We start from the raw sequence: 24,685 nt of genomic DNA on the forward strand, positions 1-24,685 counted from the left end.
GCAACCCCTTGCTTTTGCCCTCAAAATGCTTTTGGGAGCACTATATTTTCCTACTCTAACTCCTGTTTTGTAACTGATGCTCCTTGGACAGGATAGGTTATTTTGTAGTTGGCTATGTGATTTATCCACACAAAAAAAAAATTTTTGAATGCGAAAATGGAGTTAAAACTGCTCAGGAATAAGGGAAGAGGTTTCACTGAGCAAGTTTAAATGATCAACTTACAGATACATACAGTAAGAGTTTTGCAGAGTTCAGTACATTTCATTACCATTAGGTACTGAGGGTTAACAAAATCAAGGTCTTTCCTTGATCTGGTAGACTTGGAAAGGAGGAGCGTTCGTCAATGAGCTTACCGAGCACTGCATAGTTTGAGCAGTGTGTGGCCTCTCAGAGTACTGATGTGGGCAAACAGAAGCTGGGAATTCCTTGTGTCTTTTTGGCTGGGAGGGATTCTCTGCCAATTTTTTGCCATTTTCCTTAATGTCTCCTTCAGTTGGAAGAACCACAAGGGAGCTTCAAGATTTTCACTCCACTACTGCTGTTTAGTCAAAGGGCACAGAGGTGACGTAGTTCAGTCTGTCAGTTCTTCAGATATTTCAATTTTCTTTTCTTGTGAAGGATTCTTGTCCCCTTCAACTAAGGTAGCCATGCGTAGCCTCATACACAAGCACAAGCACAACCACTGGCCCAGTGTAATCGTGGGGAATATTTACCCTGGATTTCATAATCAAACCTTTCATCACTTCTTACTGGTTTGTCTGATGCAGTCAAGCAGCACAATGATAGTTTTTTCTCCTGACAATTTTCTCCTTCCCCCCTCCTTTATCAAAGATATTGACCTCTTGAAGGGATTTGGTTCCAACTCACAAAAGTGGCCATTATTCAAATGTGAGCCTATGAGATTGTTAGATTCTTCTCAAGATAGTGTAAAGACCTACTTCATACCTCCTGTAAAGAAACTGAAAACCAAAATATTGCACTAAACTTGGGCAAATAACCTAACTTCTTAGCACGAGCTGCCTTCACTATAAACCCTGGACGATTGCATTCTATATTCTTCATTCTGAAATTTATAGGATCTCACTACGGATCAAAGTATAAACAGAGTCAGAGAATATGTCCACTTTTCCTCCTAACACCTCAAGGCTAATTGGAGTCACTGTAGATTCCATACCAGGTAAAAAAAGTACTTAACTCCACAAGCATAACACCGAGTATCCTAATCATTATGCGACAACTCTGTTCAAAATTAATCATTCTTTATATAATAGTCCCTCTTAACTTCCATAGGTCTGAAGCATTTTGCATCCCAAGAAAAAAAAATCCTCTTTCTCCCCATTCTATAATTGGTACTTAATGTTCTGTGATATCTCCTGATCTTGCTGAGTTTTTCAGCAGTTTCATGCACGCTTACATGCACAAACCGTGCTGGCAACAACCAGTTAGTGTTTTATTTATTTTAAATCAAGGCAGCACTGAGAACGATCCAAAACAAAAGTTTAAAATTCATAAGGCTGCCACAAGATCAAAAAAACACTTTCTTTCTTCATACAAAGAATGGTGGGCCTGCAGAACGGGCTTCCAGAGAAGATGGTCGATTTGGAGTCACTTGACACCTTTAAAAGGGAACTGGGGCATTATCTGCTTAGAAAGGGAATTCAGGGTTCTAAAAATATTAATAACACTGCTTGTTTTTTTCAGGGGAGGTTTGGAAAGGAATTTAGTATTTCTTAAAGTAGGGGATCAATAGGCAATGGATGGGGAGTAGAGGAGAAAGGGAGAAGTCTATGGTCGAATACCACATATGGACTCTGGATGGAACAGGCTTAAAGGGTCAAATGGCCTTTTCTTGCCTTGGATTTACTTATGTTCTTAAGTTTTGGTTCACTACGGAGCTGCATTGAAAGTTACATACACACAGTACTTGCAGTGAAAAATGAAAATGGACAGAAATATAGTCCGCTTCTGCGCTCACCAGCCCGTGAATTTCCTATCCACTAAAATGAACATAGGGAAAATTGGAGGGCTGGCAAGTGGAAAAGCCTAACCAGAGAATATATTCCTCTGACTTCCTGGTTTTAGCACATTACAATCCTCAAATATACAGACCATAATACCAACAAAGCTTTATTACAGTATGCACACTGAACCAGAGCCTCGTATTTGTTTAGATTATCAATGCCAACTGCTGGTTTGGGCCCATTTGGACCGTGGAGGGCAATAATATAATTAGGTACAAGCCCTATGAAATCTACCATCTTATTTCCAGTGAAAGTTGCTGTACTGTTTCTCACTGCAAAAACAGCTTTTTCATTTTAATGGGTATATGATTCATGTTACCATTTTACTTATATTTAGTTCTGTCAATTTATAGCTTTTGCGTACATTAGTGCAGAAAATCAAAACGCAAAACAGGTTTATCTGTCATAGAACTTGGGTGCTAAATGCCCTGCAAAAAATGTAGGGTACCCAATCTTTTTCTTTTGTTGCTTGCTATTTTCCAATTCGCACCTTTCAGTTGTGTAGAAGTGCCCCACTTTATTTTCGAACATTAGACAGGAGCTGGCTTTCATTCAAATATTTCAAAGAGGAGCTGGCCCATACCTCTAACCACCAATTATGGGAAATGATTTGAGATGGGAAATGGAATCTTGCAGTCAGGAAATACCAGAATGTACCACTATTGTCACAGTCCAAAAAGATAAAATGAAATCTGATTAATTTAGGGAAACATACAGACTGTGAATACCCAGGCCAAAACACATTATTTATCATGCTTGACCTTAGAAAGGCTTTTATCTATAACCAAAACTAAAAACAGGATAAGTTTTCAAACCTGTTTTATGTAATTGTTCAAAATATAAAGCACCTATAGGATTGAAGATTTGTGAGATCATTGTGTGAAATTTCCTCTTTCAGCGAGAAATGGTAGAATGTATGTTTTTATTCATAATTAATCATCTGCTAATCAAATTGTGAAATCACAAGGCTTTGAAATGGTCAATTTCTGAGAATGGGTTGCTAATCCAGAAAAGAGAAGGCTGAGAGGTGACCTGATAGAGGTCTTTAAGATTATAAAAAGGGTTTGATAGGGTAGTCATAGAGAAGATGGGGGGAAAATTGGATAGGGCCTATTTTTGGGCGGGAGTAGCACGATCCGCTGTTACCCTGCGCCCAATGGTCCCTGCACAGGCAGGACGAGATTTTTGTCAGGCCAGAGGACTCACCTGCAATCTGCGTTGGAAATCAGCGTTGAAAAAGGATTCCATGCAATTTGCACTTTCCACCTGCGGGGGAGCTCCAATCTCTTAAAGGCAGGCTGTCTGTTAGAAATCTCTTAAAGGTAGCTGGTACCTGTTATTTGCTGAATATAACAGCCTACTGTCTGCACGGAGTCTGAATGGAGATCAGACATCGCATACGTAAAGCAAAGAAGCAGGTCCTATCCCTATGTTTACATAGTGATGAGTTATGTTTGAATAAAGGTTGCGCACCACTAAATCCCACATCCTCCAATCTGCATGCCAGACCTCACGAATCTGCTGATCTGAGAGTCCATGCATCAAGGTTCTCTGCTGATGCACCAGAGGCCTTGGTGCAAGAGGTGGACAGAAGGAGGGACATCCTATATCTGCGGGGGTCGGTGGGGGGGGGGGGGGGGTGGGGAGCAAGAGGCCCTCCAGACATACACCCAAAATGCAGTGGGAGCCAGTAGGGGATGAAATCAATTCCAGGTGCACAGCATCATGAACATGGATGCAGGACAGGAAGAAGTTTAATGCTTTGACATGAGTAGTCAAGGTGATTGAGTTCAACTATCAAGTGGCATCTCCTACCAACTGCACCAGTAGCTGCATCCACTCCTCCATGCACTAAACCCCCCAACAACCACCTACCAACAGTCTCTTTCCATCAGTACTCAACTTTTCCAATCAGATGCTTCCTCTCACCCTCACACAGTACCACTGTTGCAAGTCGCCGACCCACAACTCACAGGCCACACACACTGGCAGCTATTCATACATGACAGGCACATTGCCCAGACACACGTCCCGCTTTCTTGCAGGAGAAGGTAGCGCATATCAGTAGCAGCAAGTGGCAGTGGCATTCCGCCCCTCGAGCCTGTTCCGCCATTCAATGAGATCATGATGGACCTGTGACCTAACTCCATATATCCGGCTTAGCCCCATATCCATTAATACCATTGGTTCACAGAAATCTATCAATCTCAGATTCAGAATTAACAATTTAGCTCACATCAACTGCCATTTGCAGAAGAGCGTTCCAAACTTCTCCCAACCTTTGCATGTAGAAGCATTTCCGAACTTCACTCATGCACATCCTGGCTCCAAAGCTAGGCAATAGCCCCTAGTCCTAGAATTCAAGTAGAGGAGACCTCCAAAAATAGTTACAAATGTCTCGGCAGCCAGAAGCAATAATCCAGCCACTAACCTGTAAATACTGCATGGTCCCTTTAAATAGCGCCGGTGGGGGGTCCTTCAGGCACTCTAAGACACGTTCAAATGGTCGGCGTTAAGACTGTGCGTTGAGTTGAGTGTTAAGACCCAAAATGGTGTCTATCACTTTAACTCAGCATTGTACACTGATTGAAGCCATTTTCTCCCTACTTTCCATGATTCCAGCGTTCGTTATCTGCGCCTGCGCTAACCCCTATACCAAGATGGTGTCTGGCGCACGTCACACTGGAAATGTGCGTGTGCATCTAAGACACCATCTTGAACGTCAGAGAGGCCGTGTAGCGCCAAAACAACGGGTGCGACACGGCCCAATTTAGTGCCTGATGTTTCCACTTGTAGGGGAGACCAAAACTAGGGGCCATAAATATAAGATAGTCACTAATAAATCCAATAGGGAATTCAGGAGAAACTTCTTTACCCAGAGAATGGTTAGAATGTGGAACTCGCTACCACAAGGAGTAGTTGAGGTGAACAGCATAGATGCATTTAAAGGGAAACTAGATAAATGCATGAGGGAGAAAGGAATAGAAGGATATGTTGATAGATGAAGAAGGGTGGAAGGAGGCCCATGTGGGGCATATATGCCGGCATTGGACCAGTTGGACCAAGTGGCCTGTTTCTGTGCTGTATTTCTGTGTAATTACAGAGAAAAACAGGCAGTGTCCCATATTTCATTAAAAGGGGAATTCACCCCTATATTTCTAAAATGACTTCACCGTAGAAGATTGAGTCAAACTGTTAGCAAACCCTGTACAAAGCACATACACTTCATGGGGTATGTTTAAATCATATAAAATGTAATGTAACCCTAAAGCAATGACATTTTGCCCAACAGGATATTTAAATGTTTATTCAAAATTTCATTTAAGGATCCAAAAATAAATTTTATTTGGAATAGAATCATAGAAGTTTACAACATGGAAACAGGCTCTTCGGCCCAACATGTCCATGTCGCCCAGTTTATACCACTAAGCTAGTCCCAATTGCCTGCACTTGGCCCATATCCCTCTATACCCATCTTACCCATGTAACTGTCCAAATGCTTTTTAAAAGACAAAATTGTACCCGCCTCTACTACTGCCTCTGGCAGCTCGTTCCAGACACTCACCACCCTTTGAGTGAAAAAATTGCCCCTCTGGACCCTTTTGTATCTCTCCCCTCTCACCTTAAATCTATGCCCCCTCATATAGACTCCCCTACCTTTGGGAAAAGATTTTGACCATCTACCTTATCTATGCCCCTCATTATTTTATAGACTTCTATAAGATCACCCCTAAACCTCCTACTCTCCAGGGAAAAAAGTCTCAGTCTATCCAACCTCTCCCTATAAGTCAAACCATCAAGTCCCGGTAGCATCCTAGTAAATCTTTTCTGCACTCTTTCTAGTTTAATAATATCCTTTCTATAATAGGGTGACCAGAACTGTACACAGTATTCCAAGTGTGGCCTTACTAATGTCTTGTACAACTTCAACAAGACATCCCAACTCCTGTATTCAGTGTTCTGACCAATGAAACCAAGCATGCTGAATGCCTTCTTCACCACCCTATCCACCTGTGACTCCACTTTCAAGGAGCTATGAGCCTGTACTCCTAGATCTCTTTGTTCTATAACTCTCCCCAACGCCCTATCATTAACGGAGTAGGTCCTGGCCCGATTCGATCTACCAAAATGCATCACCTCACATTTATCTAAATTAAACTCCATCTGCCATTCATCGGCCCACTGGCCCAATTTATCAAGATCCCGTTGCAATCCTAGATAACCTTCTTCACTGTCCACAATGCCACCAATCTTGGTGTCATCTGCAAACTTACTAACCATGCCTCCTAAATTCTCATCCAAATCATTAATATAAATAACAAATAACAGCGGACCCAGTACCGATCCCTGAGGCACACCGCTGGTCACAGGTCTCCAGTTTGAAAAACAACCCTCTACAATCACCCTCTGTCTTCTGTCGTCAATCCAATTTTGTATCCAATTGGCTACCTCACCTAGGATCCTGTGAGATTTAACCTTATGTAACAACCTACCATGCGGTACCTTGTCAAAGGCTTTGCTAAAGTCCATGTAGACCATGTCTACTGCACAGCCCTCATCTATCTTCTTGGTTACCCCTTCAAAAAACTCAATCAAATTCGTGAGACATGATTTTCCTCTCACAAAACCATGCTGACTGTTCCTAATCAGTCCCTGCCTCTCCAAATGCCTGTAGATCCTGTCTCTCACAATACCCTCTAACAACTTACCCACAACAGATGTCAGGATCACCGGTCTGTAGTTCCCAGGCTTTTCCCTGCCGCCCTTCTTAAACAAAGGCACAACATTTGCTACCCTCCAATCTTCAGGCACCTCACCTGTAGCTGTCGATGATTCAAATATCTCTGCTAGGGGACCCGCAATTTCCTCCCTAACCTCCCATAACGTCCTGGGATACATTTCATCAGGTCCCAGAGATTTATCTACCTTGATGCGCGTTAAGACTTCCAGCACGTCCCTCTCTGTAATATGTACACTCCTCAAGACATCACTATTTATTTCCCCAAGTTCCCTAACATCCATGCCTTTCTCAACCATAAATACCGATGTGAAATATTCATTTAGGATCTCACCCATCTCTTGTGGTTCCGCACATAGATGACCTTGTTGATCCTTAAGAGGCCCTACTCTCTCCCTAGTTACTCTTTTGCCCTTTATGTATTTGTAGAAGCTCTTTGGATTCTCCTTTGCCTTATCTGCCAAAGCAATCTCATGTCCCCTTTTTGCCCTCCTGATTTCTCTCTTAACTCTACTCCGGCAATCTCTATACCCTTCAAGGGATCCACTTGATCCCAGCTGCCTATGCATGTCATATGCCTCCTTCTTCTTTTTGACTAGGGCCACAATCTCCCGAGTCATCCAAGGTTCCCTACTTCTACCAGCCTTGCCCTTCACTTTATAAGGAATGTGCTTACCCTGAACCCTGATTAACACACTTTTGAAAGCCTCCCACTTACCAGACGTCCCTTTGCCTGCCAACAGACTCTCCCAATCAACTTCTGAAAGTTCCTGTCTAATACCATCAAAATTGGCCTTTCCCCAATTTAGAATTTTAACTTTTGGGCCAGACCTATCATTCTCCATAGCTATCTTAAAACTAATGGAATTATGATCACTGGTCCCAAAGTGATCCCTCACTTCTGTCACCTGCCCTTCCTTATTTCCCAAGAGGAGGTCAAGTTTTGCCCCCTCTCTAGTCGGGCCACCCACATACTGAATGAGAAATTCCTCCTGAATACACTCAACAAATTTCTCTCCATCCAAGCCCATAATGCTATGGCTGTCCCAGTCAATGTTGGGAAAGTTAAAGTCCCCTACTATTACCACCCTATTTTTCTTGCAGCTGTCTGTAATCTCCTTACATATTTGCTCCTCAATTTCCCGTTGACTATTTGGGGGTCTGTAGTACAATCCTATCAAAGTGATCTCTCCCTTCTTATTTTTCAGTTCTATCCATATAGACTCAGTGGGCGAACCCTCGGATATATCCCTTCTCACTACTGCCGTGATGTTCTCCCTAATCAAGAACGCAACTCCCCCTCCTCTCTTACCTCCTGCTCTATCTTTCCTATAGCATCTGTACCCTGGAACATTGAGCTGCCAGTCCTGCCCCTCCCTTAGCCATGTTTCAGTAATAGCTATAACATCCCAGTCCCATGTACCCATCCATGCCCTGAGTTCATCTGCCTTGCCCATCAGACTTCTTGCATTGAAATAAATGCAGTTTAATGTAGACTTCCCTGCTTTCTCAGACCATCTGTCCGGTCATGTTTTGTACAGTCTCCCTTACTGCCTTTTGTTTCTGTCACCACTTTACTTCCCACTGACTTCCTGCATCGGTTCCCATCCCCCTGCCACATTAGTTTAAACCCTCCCCAACAGCACTAGCAAACACTCCCCCTAGGACATTGGTTCCAGTCCTGCCCAGATGCAGACCATCCAATTTGTACTGGTCCCACCTCCCCCAGAACCGGTTCCAATGGCCCAGGAATTTGAATCCCTCCCTCTTGCACCATCTCTCAAGCCACGTATTCATCCTAGCTATCCTGTCATTCCTACTCTGACTAGCCCATGACACTGGTAGCAATCCTGAGATTACTACCTTTGAGGTCCTACTTTTTAGTTTAACTCCTAACTCCCTAAATTCAGCTTGTAGGACCTCATCCCGTTTTTTACCTATATCGTTGGTACCTAGATGCACCACGACAACTGGCTGTTCACCCTCCCCCTCCAGAATGTCCTGCAGCCGCTCCGAGACATCCCTGACCCTTGCACCAGGGAGGCAATATTTCATAGGATATTTTAAAACAGATACCAAATTTAACTTCTGTTTCCTACTCCTGAACTTCTGGGTCATTTGGGAAATAATATGGGTTATAGGGCATTCCATACTTAGATATAAGATGGCTTCTGCTTGCAGTAAGTAGTCGACTGTTAGTGTCCTATTTGTGTATGTAACTAGCTCACACTAACAGCAGCCTACATTTCTCTTCTAGAGAGACATATTTGAGGAATAGCTGTAGTTACATTTTTTTGACTGAATATAAGAAACAGTAAAATAAAATGATATTGCCTTAATCATTAACAGACAGCCATGTTGACCTCAAAGAAGCAATTTGTGTACCCGAGTGTACCTTCCTTTAGCTGGGATCATGGTGAAAAATATGTAGCTCACAAGATGCCTTCCTTTAATGTTGTGAACTGAACAAAGAAATCTGAAATTAAAAATATAATTTTTATCTGAAATGAAACAATCTGCCTTTGCAAGATGTCTCAATGATTAAAATACTACATGAATTTACTGTACATAAAATCAGCAGATTGAGTGTTGGTCACACTGGGATTTGAATCTATGAAAAGCTGTTTCGCCCTTAGTAATTCAAGTTTTATAACTTCACATTCAACTAAATATAAAGAGTAGCTTAATAATATTTGTGCTTGCCAATGTGAAGGATAATAGTGGGAAATGAAACATCTTTCAAGTTGAACTCCACCTAGTAACATCACGCACTCAGCTCAGATAACAAGAGTGCATACAGGCAGTACACTCCCTGTACTGACCTGGCAATGTTTTCAAACCTAAACCTCAAATCGACCCTTATTTCAATAACCATGCAATTTTCCTTAACAATGCTCTCAATTTTTCCTTTGTGAGTGATGGTGCCAAATTAGAGTTGTTTAACAAATCCAAGGTCAGGTTTTTGCTGTGGAACTTGTATCCACAGGGAACTCAATTTGCACAGCTGAAACACATTTAATTTTAGACCAACTCTCACCAGAGAGAGTGTGGAGCATCATGACCTCTCCCTGAACTTGGTTTGAACCCTTTTCCACTTTTAGTTCAGCGTTAAGCACCACCATTGGCCAGATGCAGAGTAAACCTAATTTTCTTCAACAACATTTCAATCAGCAATATGGCTACTTGGAGAGAGGATACCAATTAACACAAATTAGTGTCAAAATGTGGCAGTTATGTGTTGTGGATTTGATGCACAGTAGGAACAGGGTTGAAACTGTCCAATTTAATACCAGTTAGGATTTTTACAATTAGTAGAGATTACTTTGATCTCATCAGTTCATCTGGATTTGAGCCAGAGTACTAAAGGTGAAAAGGCAATGTTCGAACCCATTGTGTCACCCAATCCCTCAAGGAACACATTTCTAACATAATAAGCCACTCAGTCCCTGCTCTTTGCTCCAAATGATTGAAAACTAGCGAGGAATCAGTGAAGTGCCATAACCGAAGGCTGATCTACATCTTTGTACACATCACATCCTAAGAATTGAATGTAAACTGGACCACTAAGGAGGTCAGCAAGGATGGGTTGATATATATTATGTCATATGAAATTTTAATGATTCAATCATCTTTTGAAAGTAATATTGTGATATAGCAATAATCATCAGTAGAATAATCGAAATCAGGTTTTTGCATAGCTAATATCTTTAACCAAGAAACACTTCATTATGGTCTCTTTAATCCTTTAATAGTGACCTCATCCTAGTTATGATAGTTGACATTTATTATAATAGAGAATGAAGGATAAATGATGGCTGTCACAGCTTTTATATATTATTATTGGCAGATGCTTAGATCATCTCATTCATTTTTTTTAGTTATTTGATCCCCTCTTTCTGTTCTTTGGAATGAGGGCAGCACAAGCAATCTGCTCCTGGACCTCTGAAATATGCAATATATCTAATACATAACATTCAAAATCTGCACCAAAGTTGTCCTATTCTATTCTGTACGGAGTTTATGTTAGAACTTACAAACTGTACCCTTTTTTGCCTTTGATATAGTCCTGCCTTAACACAATATCTGGAAACATCTGGTGCTGCCAGTTACGAAGTAGAGCTGCCCAAACAAGAACAACATCATGTGTGTATGTATATATATATATATATATATATAGAGAGAGAGAGAGAGATAGAGAGAGAGAGAAAGAGAGAGAGAGAACCTTCAGTGTATAATAATGTCCCAAGGTGTATCACAGAAACATAGATTCATAGAATGGTTACAGCACGGAAGGAGGCCATTCGGCCCGTCGAGTCCATGCCGGCTCTCTGCAAGAGCAATCCAGCTAGTCCCACTCCCCCGCCCTTTCCCTGTAGCCCTTCAATTTTTTTCCTTTCAAGTACTTATCCAATTCCCTTTTGAAAGCCATGGTTGAATCTGCCTCCACCATCCCCTAAGGCAGTGCATTCCAGATCACAATCACTCACTGCGTAAAAATGTTTTTTCTCAATCAGACAAAAATGGATGCTGATTTCTCGGAGAGTTGTAGGGCTCGAGACGGTTACAGAGGTAGGATGGGATTTGAGAATTTTAAATTGGAGACGTTGGTAGATCGGGAGCCAATGTAGGTCAGTGAGTACAGGAGTGGAGGGTGAGCACGACTTGATGTGGGTTAAGATATGGACAATAGAACTTTTGATGAGCTGAGGTTTATGAAGGTTGGAGGATGGAGAATAGAAAAGAAGCCAGGAGAACACTGGAATAGCTGAGTCCGGAGGTGACAAGAACATGGATGAGGTTTTTGGCAGCAGGTGGGCTGAGGCAGGGATGGAAACAAGTAATGTTACAGAGGTGGTCTTTGTGATGGAGAGGATATGGGGTTGGAAGCTCATCTTGGAGTCAAATAGAATGTCCACATTACAAACAGTTAGCTTCAGCCTGAGACTGTGGCTGGGATGGGAGATGTATTTGTTGGTGAGGGTATGGAGTTTGTGGTGAGGGCAGAAGACGATGGTTTCGGTCTTCCTGTTTCCGCTTTAAGCAGGCTGACAACACAGAGGCAGTGGAGGGGTCGCGAGAGGTAGAGCTGGGTGTCGTCAGCTTACATGTGGGACCTGACCCATGTCTTCGGATGATTTCACTAAGGGGCAGCTTATAGATGATAAATGGGAGGGGGGCTAGGATAGATCCTTGAAGGATTCCAGAGGTAACAGTACGGGATTGGGAAGAGAAGCCATTACTGGAGAAGCTGTGGCCAGTATCAGATAGATAAGAGTGGAACCAAGCGAGGGCAGTCCCACTCAGCTGGACAATGGAGGAAAGGCATTGGAGGAGGATGGTGCGGTCGACCATGTCAAAGACTGCAAAGAGGTCAAGAAGGACGAGGAGGGAAAGTGCACCATGGTCACAGTCATAGAGGGTGTCACTTGTGACTTTGATTAGGGCCGATTCAATGGTGTGGCAAGGGCAGTAACCTAATTGGAGAGATTCAAACATGGAGTTGTGGGAAAGATATATGCATGGAATGTACAGCACAGAAACAGGCCATTCGGCCCAACAGGTCCATGCCGATGTTTATGCTCCACACGAGCCTCCTCCCACCCTTCTTTATCTGACCCCATCAACATATCCTTCTATTCCTTTCTCCCTCATCTACTTATCTAGCTTCCTCTTAAATACATCTATGCCAGTCGCCTCAACTACTCCTTGTGGTAGCACGTTTCACATTCTCACCACTCTCTGAGTAAAGAAGTTTCTCCTGAATTCCCTGTTGGATTTATTAGTGACTATCATATATTTATGGTCCCTGCTTCTGGTTTCCCCCACAAGTGGAAACATCTTCTGTACATCTACCCTATCAAACGCTTTCATAATCTTAAAGACCTCTATCAGATCACCTCTTAGTCTTCTTTTTTCTGGAGAAAAGAGCCCCAGCCCATTCAATCTTTCCTGATAGGTATAACCTCTCAGTTCTGGTATCATCCTAGTAAATCTTTTTTGCATTTTTTCCAGTGCCTCTATATCCTTTTCATAACATGGAGACCAGAACTGTTCACAGTACTCCAAGTGTGGTCTAACCAAGGTTCTATACAAGTTTAACATAACTTCTCTGCTTTTCAATTCTATCCTGCTAGAAATGAACCCCAGTGCTTTGCTTTTTTTATGGCCCTATTAACCAGCATCATTACTTTTAGTGGGGAAACGTGATACAAATAATACTCTATACATTTTTGAGATTTAATAATGAGGTTACATCAATAATATGAATTCTTAAAAGATTTTTTTTTCAACTAGCCAGAACACAATCAATTGATTTTTTCCTTTTTATTAATCAATTTGAATACCCTTATAAAAGATATAATCTCGCATTCTGAAAGCATATTTTGGATCCCAGGCAAAACTGATCTTAGATGATTTATAATTAGTTAAGTTAGATCATACAGCCAACGTTCCCTACCCTAAGAATAAATACTATAAAACTCTTTTCAATCTTCAAATAAATTATGACAATATTATTTATAAAGGCTGTGTTGAGTTTGACCATTGTTTGAACGTTTGAAGAACTCTTTTATCTGTAAATTCATTGAACTGTTAATGTTTGTACTGTCATATTTTAAAAATAGGTTGCAATAAGTTCAGTATTTTTGATCATTAGACAAACAGCCATTAATACAAAAGACACGTCGTCTGATCTTCTTTGGCATGTGGTGCATATTAATTAAATAAAGGTTGAAAGAGAGTTTTTTGACATGCAGCAAAAATATGAAAAGTAATCATTGAATATACACAAATGACTGGGTGGAACTTCCTGATGTTGGCTGGCTCCTTTATTGTTCTTTTGTCCTGTTGGTTATGTCTTTCCTTTCCTTTATTCAGGAATAAATGGAACTCATTGGTTACATTTGCAAGAGAGTCCTACGTCTTGGATATATCATAAAATTAGTAATATCAAACCAGTTTACTGGAACTGAGGCATGCTACTGGTGGGCTGAAAACAGCAGCACCATCCTAATAAGTAAGAGGGTGTCTGATAATACTTATCCATGGGAAACACACTTTGGGTAACTTTTTTTTATTACTTGATTCTACAGAAGCCTCGTCTCCCAAGTCTTTTACTATAAAGCCGATTGAGACTGTGCAGCACACTAGATTAGCATTCTGTCTTTTCAACTCCAAAATTGAGTTTGGATCCAGCCCAAGCAGTAAGAGCTCCTTTCTCTACCAGTGAAATGAATCTGAGCAGTCTCAATTCAGTGCCACAAATCCTCGTACCAGAAATAGAAATGTCACACCAATGCAGTCATGGGTTCTAGTTAATGCATGTCATTATAGGGTGCTTCCCCCATACACGTGTCCCATGATGGACCCAGAAATTGCTCGGAGAGGCGAACCAACAGTGCTCGTTGCTCCATAGATTTATACTAACTCACTAACACCACGGTCTTTACTAGATGCACTTCCTCTAATAGGAAGTGGAGGAGAGCCCAGCGTTAGCTCCCGTGAAGCTAGGACCCATGGGAGAAGCGAGATGATCGATCTCTCCCCTCGACCAATCAGATTGCAGTAATTTTGACACACTGCGAACATTTTCTGCAAGCTGGAATGTAAAATCCAGGAAGTGAAGGTACAACACTAAAATCATTTGTAAAAACAGACATAGACAGTGAAAAAAGAGAGGATAAGAAATAATTGAACTAAACAAAAGAGACAGAAGGGAAAAGTAAAAAAAAATGTTTTAAATTTTTTAATTAAAATTTTTTTTACAACCAAAAACTATTAAAATAAGGAGTAATGAGACTCCACATTTTTTAAAGTTAATTTTTAGTTGTTTGTCAGACATTAAGACTATTAAAACTTAGTTTAGACCTGGCATTTTTAAGCGTACCTGTTTTGTGGTGATATTAGTTACTTTCCAGCTGGCAGAAGAGCAAATTGGTGCTGGTCCATTGATTCTGTTGTTTGCAGCCGGCAATATCCCTTTAAGTATCACTGGGGAATCAGGAGCAGCAAGCTCTGGATTTCTGCGTTTCACTGCGCAGGTGCGAACGGCGGAACTTGCTCCTCGATTTTGCCACTAACAACGATGAGCATTGTTGGGCTCACTATTCTTTTCTAAGCAATTTCTGGGCCATAGTGTACCTGACCTGGAAATTTCTGGTCTTAGGACTGCGTGCAAAAGAAAATTGGAACATTTTCCAATCTCAGCACTAATGGTATTCACAAACTTCATCCCATCAAAAATAACAACAGTAATTTGACATCTTCTCAATCTTACCATTACAAGTATTTGTTGATTGCTAATCTAGGTACTCGGGTATAGCAATTGGAAATAACATATTCAGAACTCTTTCAGCAGAATTTCACTGTCTTACAACTTTACATGAGTAGCTTTTTTTCAAAATACATGACTAACAAACTGCTGGATGCTTTGTATATTGTATGTATTTTCTTCTCAAATGCATACAGTCTATTATGTGTGCTTATTAGTTGTGTATTTAATGAGGGTGCTATTACAAAATTAAAAGTCCCCCATTAGGACTTTGTCTTTAGTCTTCAACTTGTCAATTACCCCCAATTTACAGATGAATAAATCTGAAAGGAAAATTTAGTTATTTTTTCCCACTGAAAATCTCTTGGCAATTATTTCTGTCCAGAAGATTAAAAAAAGACTGTAGTTTGGGCCAAGAAAATTCCAACAAAGACACATTGCTCTAGGGATTTTTTTTTCCATGGAAGAGAAACGTTGAATGTTCTTCCCAAAGAAAGTCAGATTTCAGAATACTGTACTATCACGGGGATTGTGCAATATAAACACAAGAACTTCTGCATGATAATTAGGAATCTTTCATACAATACTTTGGGTGTAGAGCTTTTGAATAGTGAAGTGAAGTTCTGGAGTATTGCAGCTTGATTTGCTCGTCGTTTAATGTAAAAAGTTACAGCTTCGTTCAGTGAAGTAGGACCCCAGAAATGCAGAACTAAATAACATACTTTACTGTACCGACAAGCAACACACCCACTAGCCTGAGTAAGGTATCATTTTGTAGTTGATTCTCATTTTGCAGATATTGCCCTAGAAATTTGATTGCGCCCGAATGAGGACGTAATCCCTGTGCAGCACATGCTGCACGTGCCCAATGAAGTCGGTGGCAGGACCTTGGCAAATCAGTCTGCTGGCCTCATTGGTATCGTACCGGTAAGCTGTTTGGGGGGGGGGGTATTTGTGTGGAGGCAACTGGGAGGGGCTGGGCCAATGGTGGTTGGCAGTGGCTCGTGGTTTAAATGTGGAGCTGGGAAGAGCACTTCTGCTCCTCCTGATTTCACATTAAGGTAAGTATTTTTTTAAAAAGCGTACCTTTTTGGTGGCGGCCTCCAATCGTCCCTTTAAGGATCTCTGGTTAGTCTGCATGTAGACTAGGTAATCTTGAACACAGCAGGACCGATACCAGCTAAATTCAGGGCAAACCAATTTCCACTTTTGGCCATAAAACAGGCGTTAAGCCCCTAATTAGCATATTCAAGGTGCATAACGCATGTTTTAGGCGGCCGCCAGGGACGCTTCTACACCGCCTGAACCAATATGGCGTTGGACATGTTTCAGTCGCTGGTTAGGTGTGGGAGGTTGGCTCCCTAAATTGGACCTCTTTGCATCTGTTTTCCACCTGAAAAACAGGCCAACAAGGTCCAATTTCACTCCATTAAGTGAAATATAATAGGATCATAGAATCATTATAGCACAGAAGGAGGCCATTCAGCCCATCGAGCCTGAGCCAGATTGGGCCGCATTTTGCTGTGAACGGCGATCGAACAGCACCAGCCATTCGTTAGACTTGCACTTGCCCATAGATTTACTATGAGCTTTTGCATGGCAAGTTCCTGAAAATTAGAACTCCAAAAGGCACGGTGCCCTCTACAGGGCATCTGGGACCTGTGTGAACAGGGCAAGCAACTGTGTATCTCATAACCAATCAGATTGAAGCATTGTTAATAACAGCGCAGAGTCAGAACCAGGAAGTGTAAGTTAGAATAGTGAATTCAATGTTAAATAAGGACAGAAAGCAAAATAAAGGGTAAGAAAGATCGAATTAAGAGACAGAGTTAAAAGAAACAGAAAGAAAATGTTTTTTTAAATTTAAATTTCTTCTTTTAAATCTCCAACAACAATTAAAAGCTCAAGGAATGAGACTCCAATCTTGTAAAAGTTAATTTGCAGTGCCAGAGAGGTTGGTTGGTTGGCAGTAATTAAAACTTATCACATCGTTAAAATGGTGTTTAGACTTGAAATGACTTGACAACTTTTTTTGGCGAGTTTAGTCTGTATCTGTGAGGCAAGTGTAGGAACTTCACGCCGTTCAATATATTTGAATGGTGAGTCAGCCGGTGAAATGCTTTTTTCATGCAACTTTTGGAGGAACATAGCATCTCATACAGGAACTTCTGGATTTCTGTGTTTAACTGCGCATGTGCGGTTGCCGAAAGTTACTGTCCGAATTGCACACGAGCTATTTTCTATGATTCTATGATTCTATGAAAAGAGGGTTTTGCTTGTGATTTTTCATCATAGCAGGTTCCTTATCTTGACATTGTCTCTAGGGGAAGGAGCGATGGGAACTGTATCATTTCAGGTGGGTCTTGCGTCCATCTCAGTTGCTTTCTCAAGATTGGTGCTTTAGAGACCTTAAAATTAGTACCTTATCTTCATATCTTAAGGACTTATGTTATGGTCCACTATTAGGTGATTCCACAGAATAGCAGCATCAAGTTCTCCCCCACGAATTGCCATATACTATACCTTACAAATCATCTGAGAATGCTCCTGACTCAGGATGTTGCACCCAAATCTCCCAAATGCCCTATGCCAAAAATTTCAAATGGTAGAATTTCCATGGGAGATCCCCAATCACCTGCCATAGCTTCGGTAGAAGATCAACAGAAAATCTGGAGAAGTGGCATAAATGGCCATTCATGCTTTTTCAATAGGGTTTTCAATAATCGTGGGGGACTTTAATCTTCATATAGTCTGGGCAAATCAAATTGGCGAAAGTAGTTTGGAGGACGAGTTCATGGAAAGCTTTCGAGACAGTTTACTAGAACAACACGTCGTGGAACCAACCAGAGAACAGGCCATTTTAGATCTTGTCTTGTGCAATGAGACAGGGTTAATTAGTAATCTCATAGTAAGGGATCCTCTGGGGGTGAGTGATCGTAATATGATAGAATTTCAAATTGAGTTCGAGAGTGACGTATTTAAGTCCGAAACTAGAATCTTAAACTTAAACAAGGCCAATTCAAGGCTGAGATAGATAGATAGATTTTTGGACTCTAGGGGAATCAAGGGATATGGATATAGGGCAGGAAAATGGAGTTGAGGTCAAAGATCAGCCATGATCTGATTGAATGGCGGAGAGGCCAATTAAGGGGTGAGTTGGTTCCGGTTGATTGGGAAATTAGATTAAAAGATATGAGAGTAGATAAGTAATGGCAAACATTTGAAAGAAATATTTCATAATTCTCAACGAATATACATTCCATTGAGGAATTAAAAACTCCACGGGAAAAGTGATCTATTCATGGCTAACGAGAGAAGTTAACGATAATATTAGATTAAAAGAAGAGGCTTATAATGTTGCCAAGAACAGTAGTAAGCTTGAGGATTGGGAGAGTTTTAGAAACCAGCAATGGATGACCAAAAAATTGATGAAGAGGGAGAAAATAGAATATGAGAATAAACTGGCAAGAAATATAAAAAACAGATTGTAAGAGCTTCTACAAGTATGTAAAAAGGAAGAGAGTAGCGAAAATAAACATGGGTCCCTTAGAGGCTGAGACAGGAGAAATTATGATGGGGAATAAGGAAATGGCAGAGACGTTAAACAAATATTTTGTATCTGTCTTCACAGTAGAAGACACAAAAAACATATCGGAAATAGTGGGGAATCAAGGGTCTAATAAGAATGAGGTACTTAAAGTAATTAATATTAGTAAAGAAAAAGTACTGGAGAAATTAATGGGGCTAAAAGCCGACAAATCCCCTGGACGTGATGGTCTACATCCTAGGGTTCGAAAAGAGGTGGCTGCAGAGATAGTGGATGCATTGGTTGTGATCTTCCAAAATTCCCCAGATTCTAGAATGGTCCCAGTGGATTGGAAGGTAGCAAATGTAACCCCGCTATTCAAAAAAGGAGTGAGAGAAAACAGGAAACTACAGGCCAGTGAGCCTGACATCAATAGTCTGGAAAATGTAGGAATCTATTATTAAGGACATGGTAATGGGACACTTAGAAAATCATAATATGGATTAGGAAGAGTCAACATGGTTTTGTGAAAGGAAAATCGTGTTTGACAAATTTATTAGAGATTTTTGAGGCTGTAACTAGCAGGATAGATAAAGGTGAATCAGTGGATGTGGTATATTTAGATTTTCAAAAGGCATTCGATAAGGTGCCACACCAAAGGTTGTTACACAAGTTAAGGGCTCATTGGGTTGGGGGTAATATATTAGCACGGATAGAGGATTGGTAAAGGCACAGGAAATAAAGAGTAGGAATTAACGGGTAATTTTCAGGTTGTTGCGCTGTAACTAGTGGGGTGCCACAAGGATCAGTGTTTGGGTCTCAGCTATTTACAATCTATATTAATGACTTAGATGAAGGGACCGAGTGTAATGTGTCCAAGTTTGCTGATGACACAAAGCTAGGTGGGAAAGTAAGCTATGAGGAGGACACAAAGAGTTTGCAAAGGGGTATAGACAGGTTAAGTGAGCGGCCAAGAAGGTGGAGGATGGAACATTACGTGGGGAAATATGAAGTCACTCATTTTGGTAGGAAGAATAGAAAAACAGAATATTTTGGCCTTTATTGCAAGGGGGTTGGTGTACAAGGGTAAGGAAGTCTTGCTGCAATTGTACAAGGCTTTGGTGAGACCACACCTGGAGTACTGTGTACAATTTTGGTCTCCTTACCTAAAGAAGGATATACATGCCTCAGGAATCAATCTAGTGATCCTTGGTGCAACAGAGGATCACTAGATTGATTCCTGAGATGAGAGGGTTGTCCTATGAGAAGAGAGTGAGTAGAATGGCCCTATACTCTCTGGAGTTTAGAAAAAAGAGAGGTGATCTTATTGAAAGATATAAGATTCTGAGAGGGCTTGACAGGGTAGATGCTGAGAGGCTGTTTCCCTTCGCTGTAGAGTCTAGAACTAGGGGACATAGTCTCAGGACAAGAGGTCAACCATTTAGGACTGAGATGAGGAGAAATTTCTTCATTCAGGGGGTTGTGAATCATTGAAATTCTCTACCCCAAAGGGTTGTGGTTGCTCAGTCATTGAGTATATTCAAGACTGGGATCGACAGATTTTTGGACTTTAAGGGAATCAAGGGATACGGGGATCGGGCGGGAAAGTGGAGTTGAGATAGAAGATCAGCCATGATCTTAATGAATGGCGGAGCAGGCTCAAGGGGCTGTATGGCCTACTCCTGCTCCTATTTCTTATTTCTTATGTTTCCTGGAGATGAACTTCCCATGTCTGCTCAATCACCAAGACTTACACTTCTGTAACATCTCCCGTCTCCGTCCCTGCCTCAGCTCAGCTGCTGAAATTCTCATCTATGCCTTTGTTACCTCTAGACTGGACTATTCCAATGCTGTCCTGGCCAGCCTCTCATCTTCCACCCTCCTTAAACTTGAGCTCATCCAAAACTCTACTGCCAGTACCCTAACTTGCACCAAGTCCCATTCACTCGTCACCCCTGTGCCCGCTTTCCCACATTGGCTCCCGGTCCAGCCTCGATTTTAAAATTATCATCCTTGCTTTCAAATCCCTCCATTGCCTCACCCATCCCTAGCTCTGTAACCTCCTCCAGACCTACAACCCTCTGAGATCTCTGCACTCCTCCAATTCTGGCCTCTTGCACATACTCGATATAATCGCTCAACCCTTGGCAACTGTGCTTTCAGCTGCCAAGGTCCTAAGCTCTGGAATTCCCTCCCTAAAGTCAGGAGTGTGATGGAATACTCTCCACTTGCTTGGATGAGTGCAGCTCCAACAACACTCAAGAAGCTCGACACCATCCAGGACAAAGCAGCCCGCTTGATTGGCACCCCATCCGCCACCCTAAACATTCACTCCCTTCACCACCGGCGCACTGTGGCTGCAGTGTGTACCATCCACAGGATGCACTGCAGCAACTCGCCAAGGCCTCTTTGACAGCACCTCCCAAACCTGCGACCCCTACCACCTAGAAGGACAAGAGCAGCAGGCACATGGGAACAACACCACCTGCACGTTCCCCTCCAATTCACACACCATCCCGACTTGGAAATATATCGCCGTTCCTTCATCGTCGCTGGGTCAAAATCCTGGAACTCCCTTCCTAACAGCACTGTGGGAGAACCTTCAGCACACGGACTGCAGCGGTTCAAGAAGGCGGCTCACCACCACCTTCTCAAGGGCAATTAGGGATGGGCAATAAATGCCAGCCTCGCCAGCGACGCCCACATCCCATGAACGAATAAAAAAAAAACCTCTCCGCCTCTCTACCTCTCCCTCCTCCTTTAAGACGCTCCTTAAAACCTACCTCTTTGACCAAGCTTTTGGTCGCCTGTCCTAATATCTCCTTATGTGGCTCGGTGTCAAATTTTGTTTGATAATGCTCCTGTGAAGCATCTTGGGATGTTCTACCATGTTAAAGGCGCTATAAAAATGCAAGTTGTTGTTGATCTCCTGCTAAAGATATGGCGGAAGATCGAAAGAACCCCCACTGAAATTCCAGGTGTGAGAGGCAGGTGTTGGAGATTTTTTTTAAGGTATAATATAGTAAGTTGCCAATCTTAACTGGGCTGTCTGGAGAAGCACTGAGCTGAGGGAGGGATGGGAAATTGGAGGGTGAGACAATCCATAAATGCTCTTGTGCACTGCCTAGAAGTTAGTTCAGGACCAGTAAAGAAGGAGGAAAAAAATATATATTTAAAATACTGAAGAGGAAAAGAAAAATTAATAATTGCTTCAAATATTACATTCAAGGCACAATGTGTAGTGTGTCTAAACTATGATGCTAAGCGCTGTTTAATGTGTACACTGCTACAATTCCATTAAGTGGGTTAAGGGAATTTGTTACTTGTCTGTACGTGGACAGCTTACCGTTTGACATGTACTCTGTGATGATGTAAATTGGTTCCTCAGTGACCACGGCGTGGAGTCTCACCAGTTTAGCATGTTGCAGAGTCTTCATCAAGTTAGCCTCTGCTAGGAAGGCTTCAGGAGACATGCTCCCAGTCTTCAAACATTTAATGGCAACTTTGGAGTGGTTGTTATAGTAACCTACCAATAAAGGAAAAAAAAAATCACTGAATATGCAACATACACATCTTCGTATTGGAACACAACCCCTCGTTTAGGAGCAGGGTTGAGATGATTTAAACACAAGTTGATCCTTTTTTGATGAGTATTATAAAATTCTAGTTTACTGGGTAATGCAGAGTTAAATCAAATTATCAGGATCATCAACAGCAACAAAACAATTAGGGAATATAGGATATTTGACCTATTTTCCTGCTGTTCACAAGAATTCGGCCACAACTGGAGTATTGTATCCAATTCTGGGCACTGCACTTTAGGAAGGATGTGAAGGCCTTCGAGAGGGTGGAGAAGAGATTTACTAGAATGGTTCCAGGGATGAGGTACTTCAGTTACATGGATAGACTGGAGAAGCTGGGGTTGTTCTCCTTAGAGCAGGGAAGGTTGAGAGGAGATTTGCTAGAGATGTTCAAAATCATGAGGGATCTAGACAGAGTAGATAGAGAGAAACTGTTCCCATTGGCTGAAGGTTTGAGTACCAGAGGACACAGATTTATGGTGATTGGCAAAAGAACGAAAGGCGACCTGAGGAAAAACTTTTTTATGCATCAAGTGGTTATGATCTGGAATGCACTGCCAGAAAAGGTGATGGAGGCAGATTCAATCATGGCTTACAAAAGGGAATTGGATAAGTACTTGAAGGGAAAAAAAATTGCAGGGCTATGGGGGAAGGGCGGGGGAATGGGACTAACTGGATTGTTCTTGCAGGGAGCTGGCATGGGCTCGATGGACCGAATGGCCTCCTACTGTGCTGTAACCATTCTATGATTTTATAGCCCTTGGACGGTAACATACAATTGTTCAAACTGTACACAAATTCCATCATTGGGGATCCAGTCATCCCAGTAAGGAATGTGAGGAATGGTCTTCACTGGTTCCGGCTCAGCAAAGAGCCAAATGCAGGGTTATACCATCTACAACAAGAATACCTGCAGCTAACATGTGACATAGGGTTGGCAATGCGGCTAACAGTACCATCAATTGAGGCTTTAAATCTGCCTCCACTTCATTCCAACGTGCTGCAACACTGACCGATAGGGATGGTACCATGGGGTGCTGCTCTCCTCTCAAGCACCTCATACAACACCATCTTTACTTCAGCGGCTATCAAACAGGTGGTCAGGTGCCAGAATGTTCCATTACGTGCTGCAGACTCACAACTGCACACTGGGTTTCCATCCAGTTTAATTTTTCGCAGTTATTTCTTAGCCTTGCCCTCCCTCCACCCCCTCCATCAGCCTTGGCAAAGGCTGCCAATGGGTTCAAATGCATTTTTTTTTCTGACACTACTAATCAATTGCTAGATACTTAAAGAAGCAGCTAAATGTGGCAATTCTGCTATTTTGTCAGCAAGTTGTGTGCCACTTTTCCAGTTTCATACAAGGGCTGAAGGGGTTAAGCAGGATGTATGTGATAAGATCAAACATCCGTTACCAAGCCTATAAGTGCATCTGTAAGACAGTCGAGCGGTTTTATTTATCTGAGTTCATCATATTTTACCACGATAACCTAAATTACCCCTGAGTTCTGTTGGTAGAACAAAAGCCAGGCTCCATTTATCTATTGTTTTATGTAGATTCTGCATTTCAATGGCATCTTGGGTTTTGTTCTGTATTTATGGCTTCAAATCAATTCAGTACAAAGAAACTTTGTTGTTGGTGCAGACCTAAAGCCCCCACCTTCCTGTGTAGAGTAACAGCCCCTACTCCCATCCCGTGTAGAGTAACAGCCCCTTTCTCCCCATGTAGCGTAACAACCCCTCCCCGTGTAGAGTAACAGCCCCTGCCTCTCCATGTGGAGTAACAGCCCTTACCTCTCCATGTAGAGTAACAGCCCCTGCCTCTCCATGTGGAGTAACAGCCCTTACCTCTCCATGTAGAGTAACAGCCCCTACATCTCCATGTGGAGTAACAGCCCTTACCTCTCCATGTGGAGTAACAGCCCCTACATCTCGATGTGGAGTAACAGCCCCTACATCTCCATGTGGAGTAACAGCCCCTACCTCTCCCTGTGGAGTAACAGGCACTGCCTCTCCACGTAGAGTAAAAGCCATTGCTTCCCTGTGTAGAGTAACAGCCCTTACATCTCCATGTGGAGTAACAGCCCTTACCTCTCCATGTAGAGTAACAGCCCTTACATCTCCATGTAGAGTAACAGCCCTTACATCTCCATGTGGAGTAACAGCCCTTACCTCTCCATGTGGAGTAACAGCCCCTACATCTCCATGTGGAGTAACAGCCCTTACATCTCCCTGTGGAGTAACAGCCCCTACCTCTCCCTGTGGAGTAACAGGCACTGCCTCTCCACGTAGAGTAAAAGCCATTGCTTCCCTGTGTAGAGTAACATCCCCTACCTCCCCGTGTAGAGTAACAGCCCCTAACTCTCCATTGATCTCAATGGAAAGGAAAATCAGGCAGGATGTATAATGTGTGGATGATCCGCTACGTGCCCCTGCCGCATTTGAATTTTACCCTCCCATTTTCCTTTTCTATTTTCACATTAAACCTAACGACATTGTGATTAACATTGTCCAACAGTTTCCCTACTTTCACGTCAATTTTTTGCCCC

The 24,685-nt window shown here is 42.1% G+C and overlaps 1 protein-coding gene across 2 annotated transcripts in view; it reads right to left on the reverse strand.

Moving 5' to 3' along the window:
• Positions 1–24,685, reverse strand: part of LOC137342625 (proto-oncogene tyrosine-protein kinase LCK-like) — a 92,421-nt gene that overhangs the window by 18,014 nt on the left and 49,722 nt on the right. For both annotated transcript variants that reach the window (XM_068006652.1, XM_068006651.1), the window contains one exon: positions 21,902–22,081. In XM_068006652.1, the coding sequence (XP_067862753.1) occupies positions 21,902–22,081 (180 nt within the window). The remainder of the gene's footprint in view (positions 1–21,901; positions 22,082–24,685) is intronic.

The sequence above is a fragment of the Heptranchias perlo genome, chromosome 26 (genome assembly GCF_035084215.1).
Source record: "Heptranchias perlo isolate sHepPer1 chromosome 26, sHepPer1.hap1, whole genome shotgun sequence".
NCBI lineage: Eukaryota > Metazoa > Chordata > Chondrichthyes > Hexanchiformes > Hexanchidae > Heptranchias > Heptranchias perlo.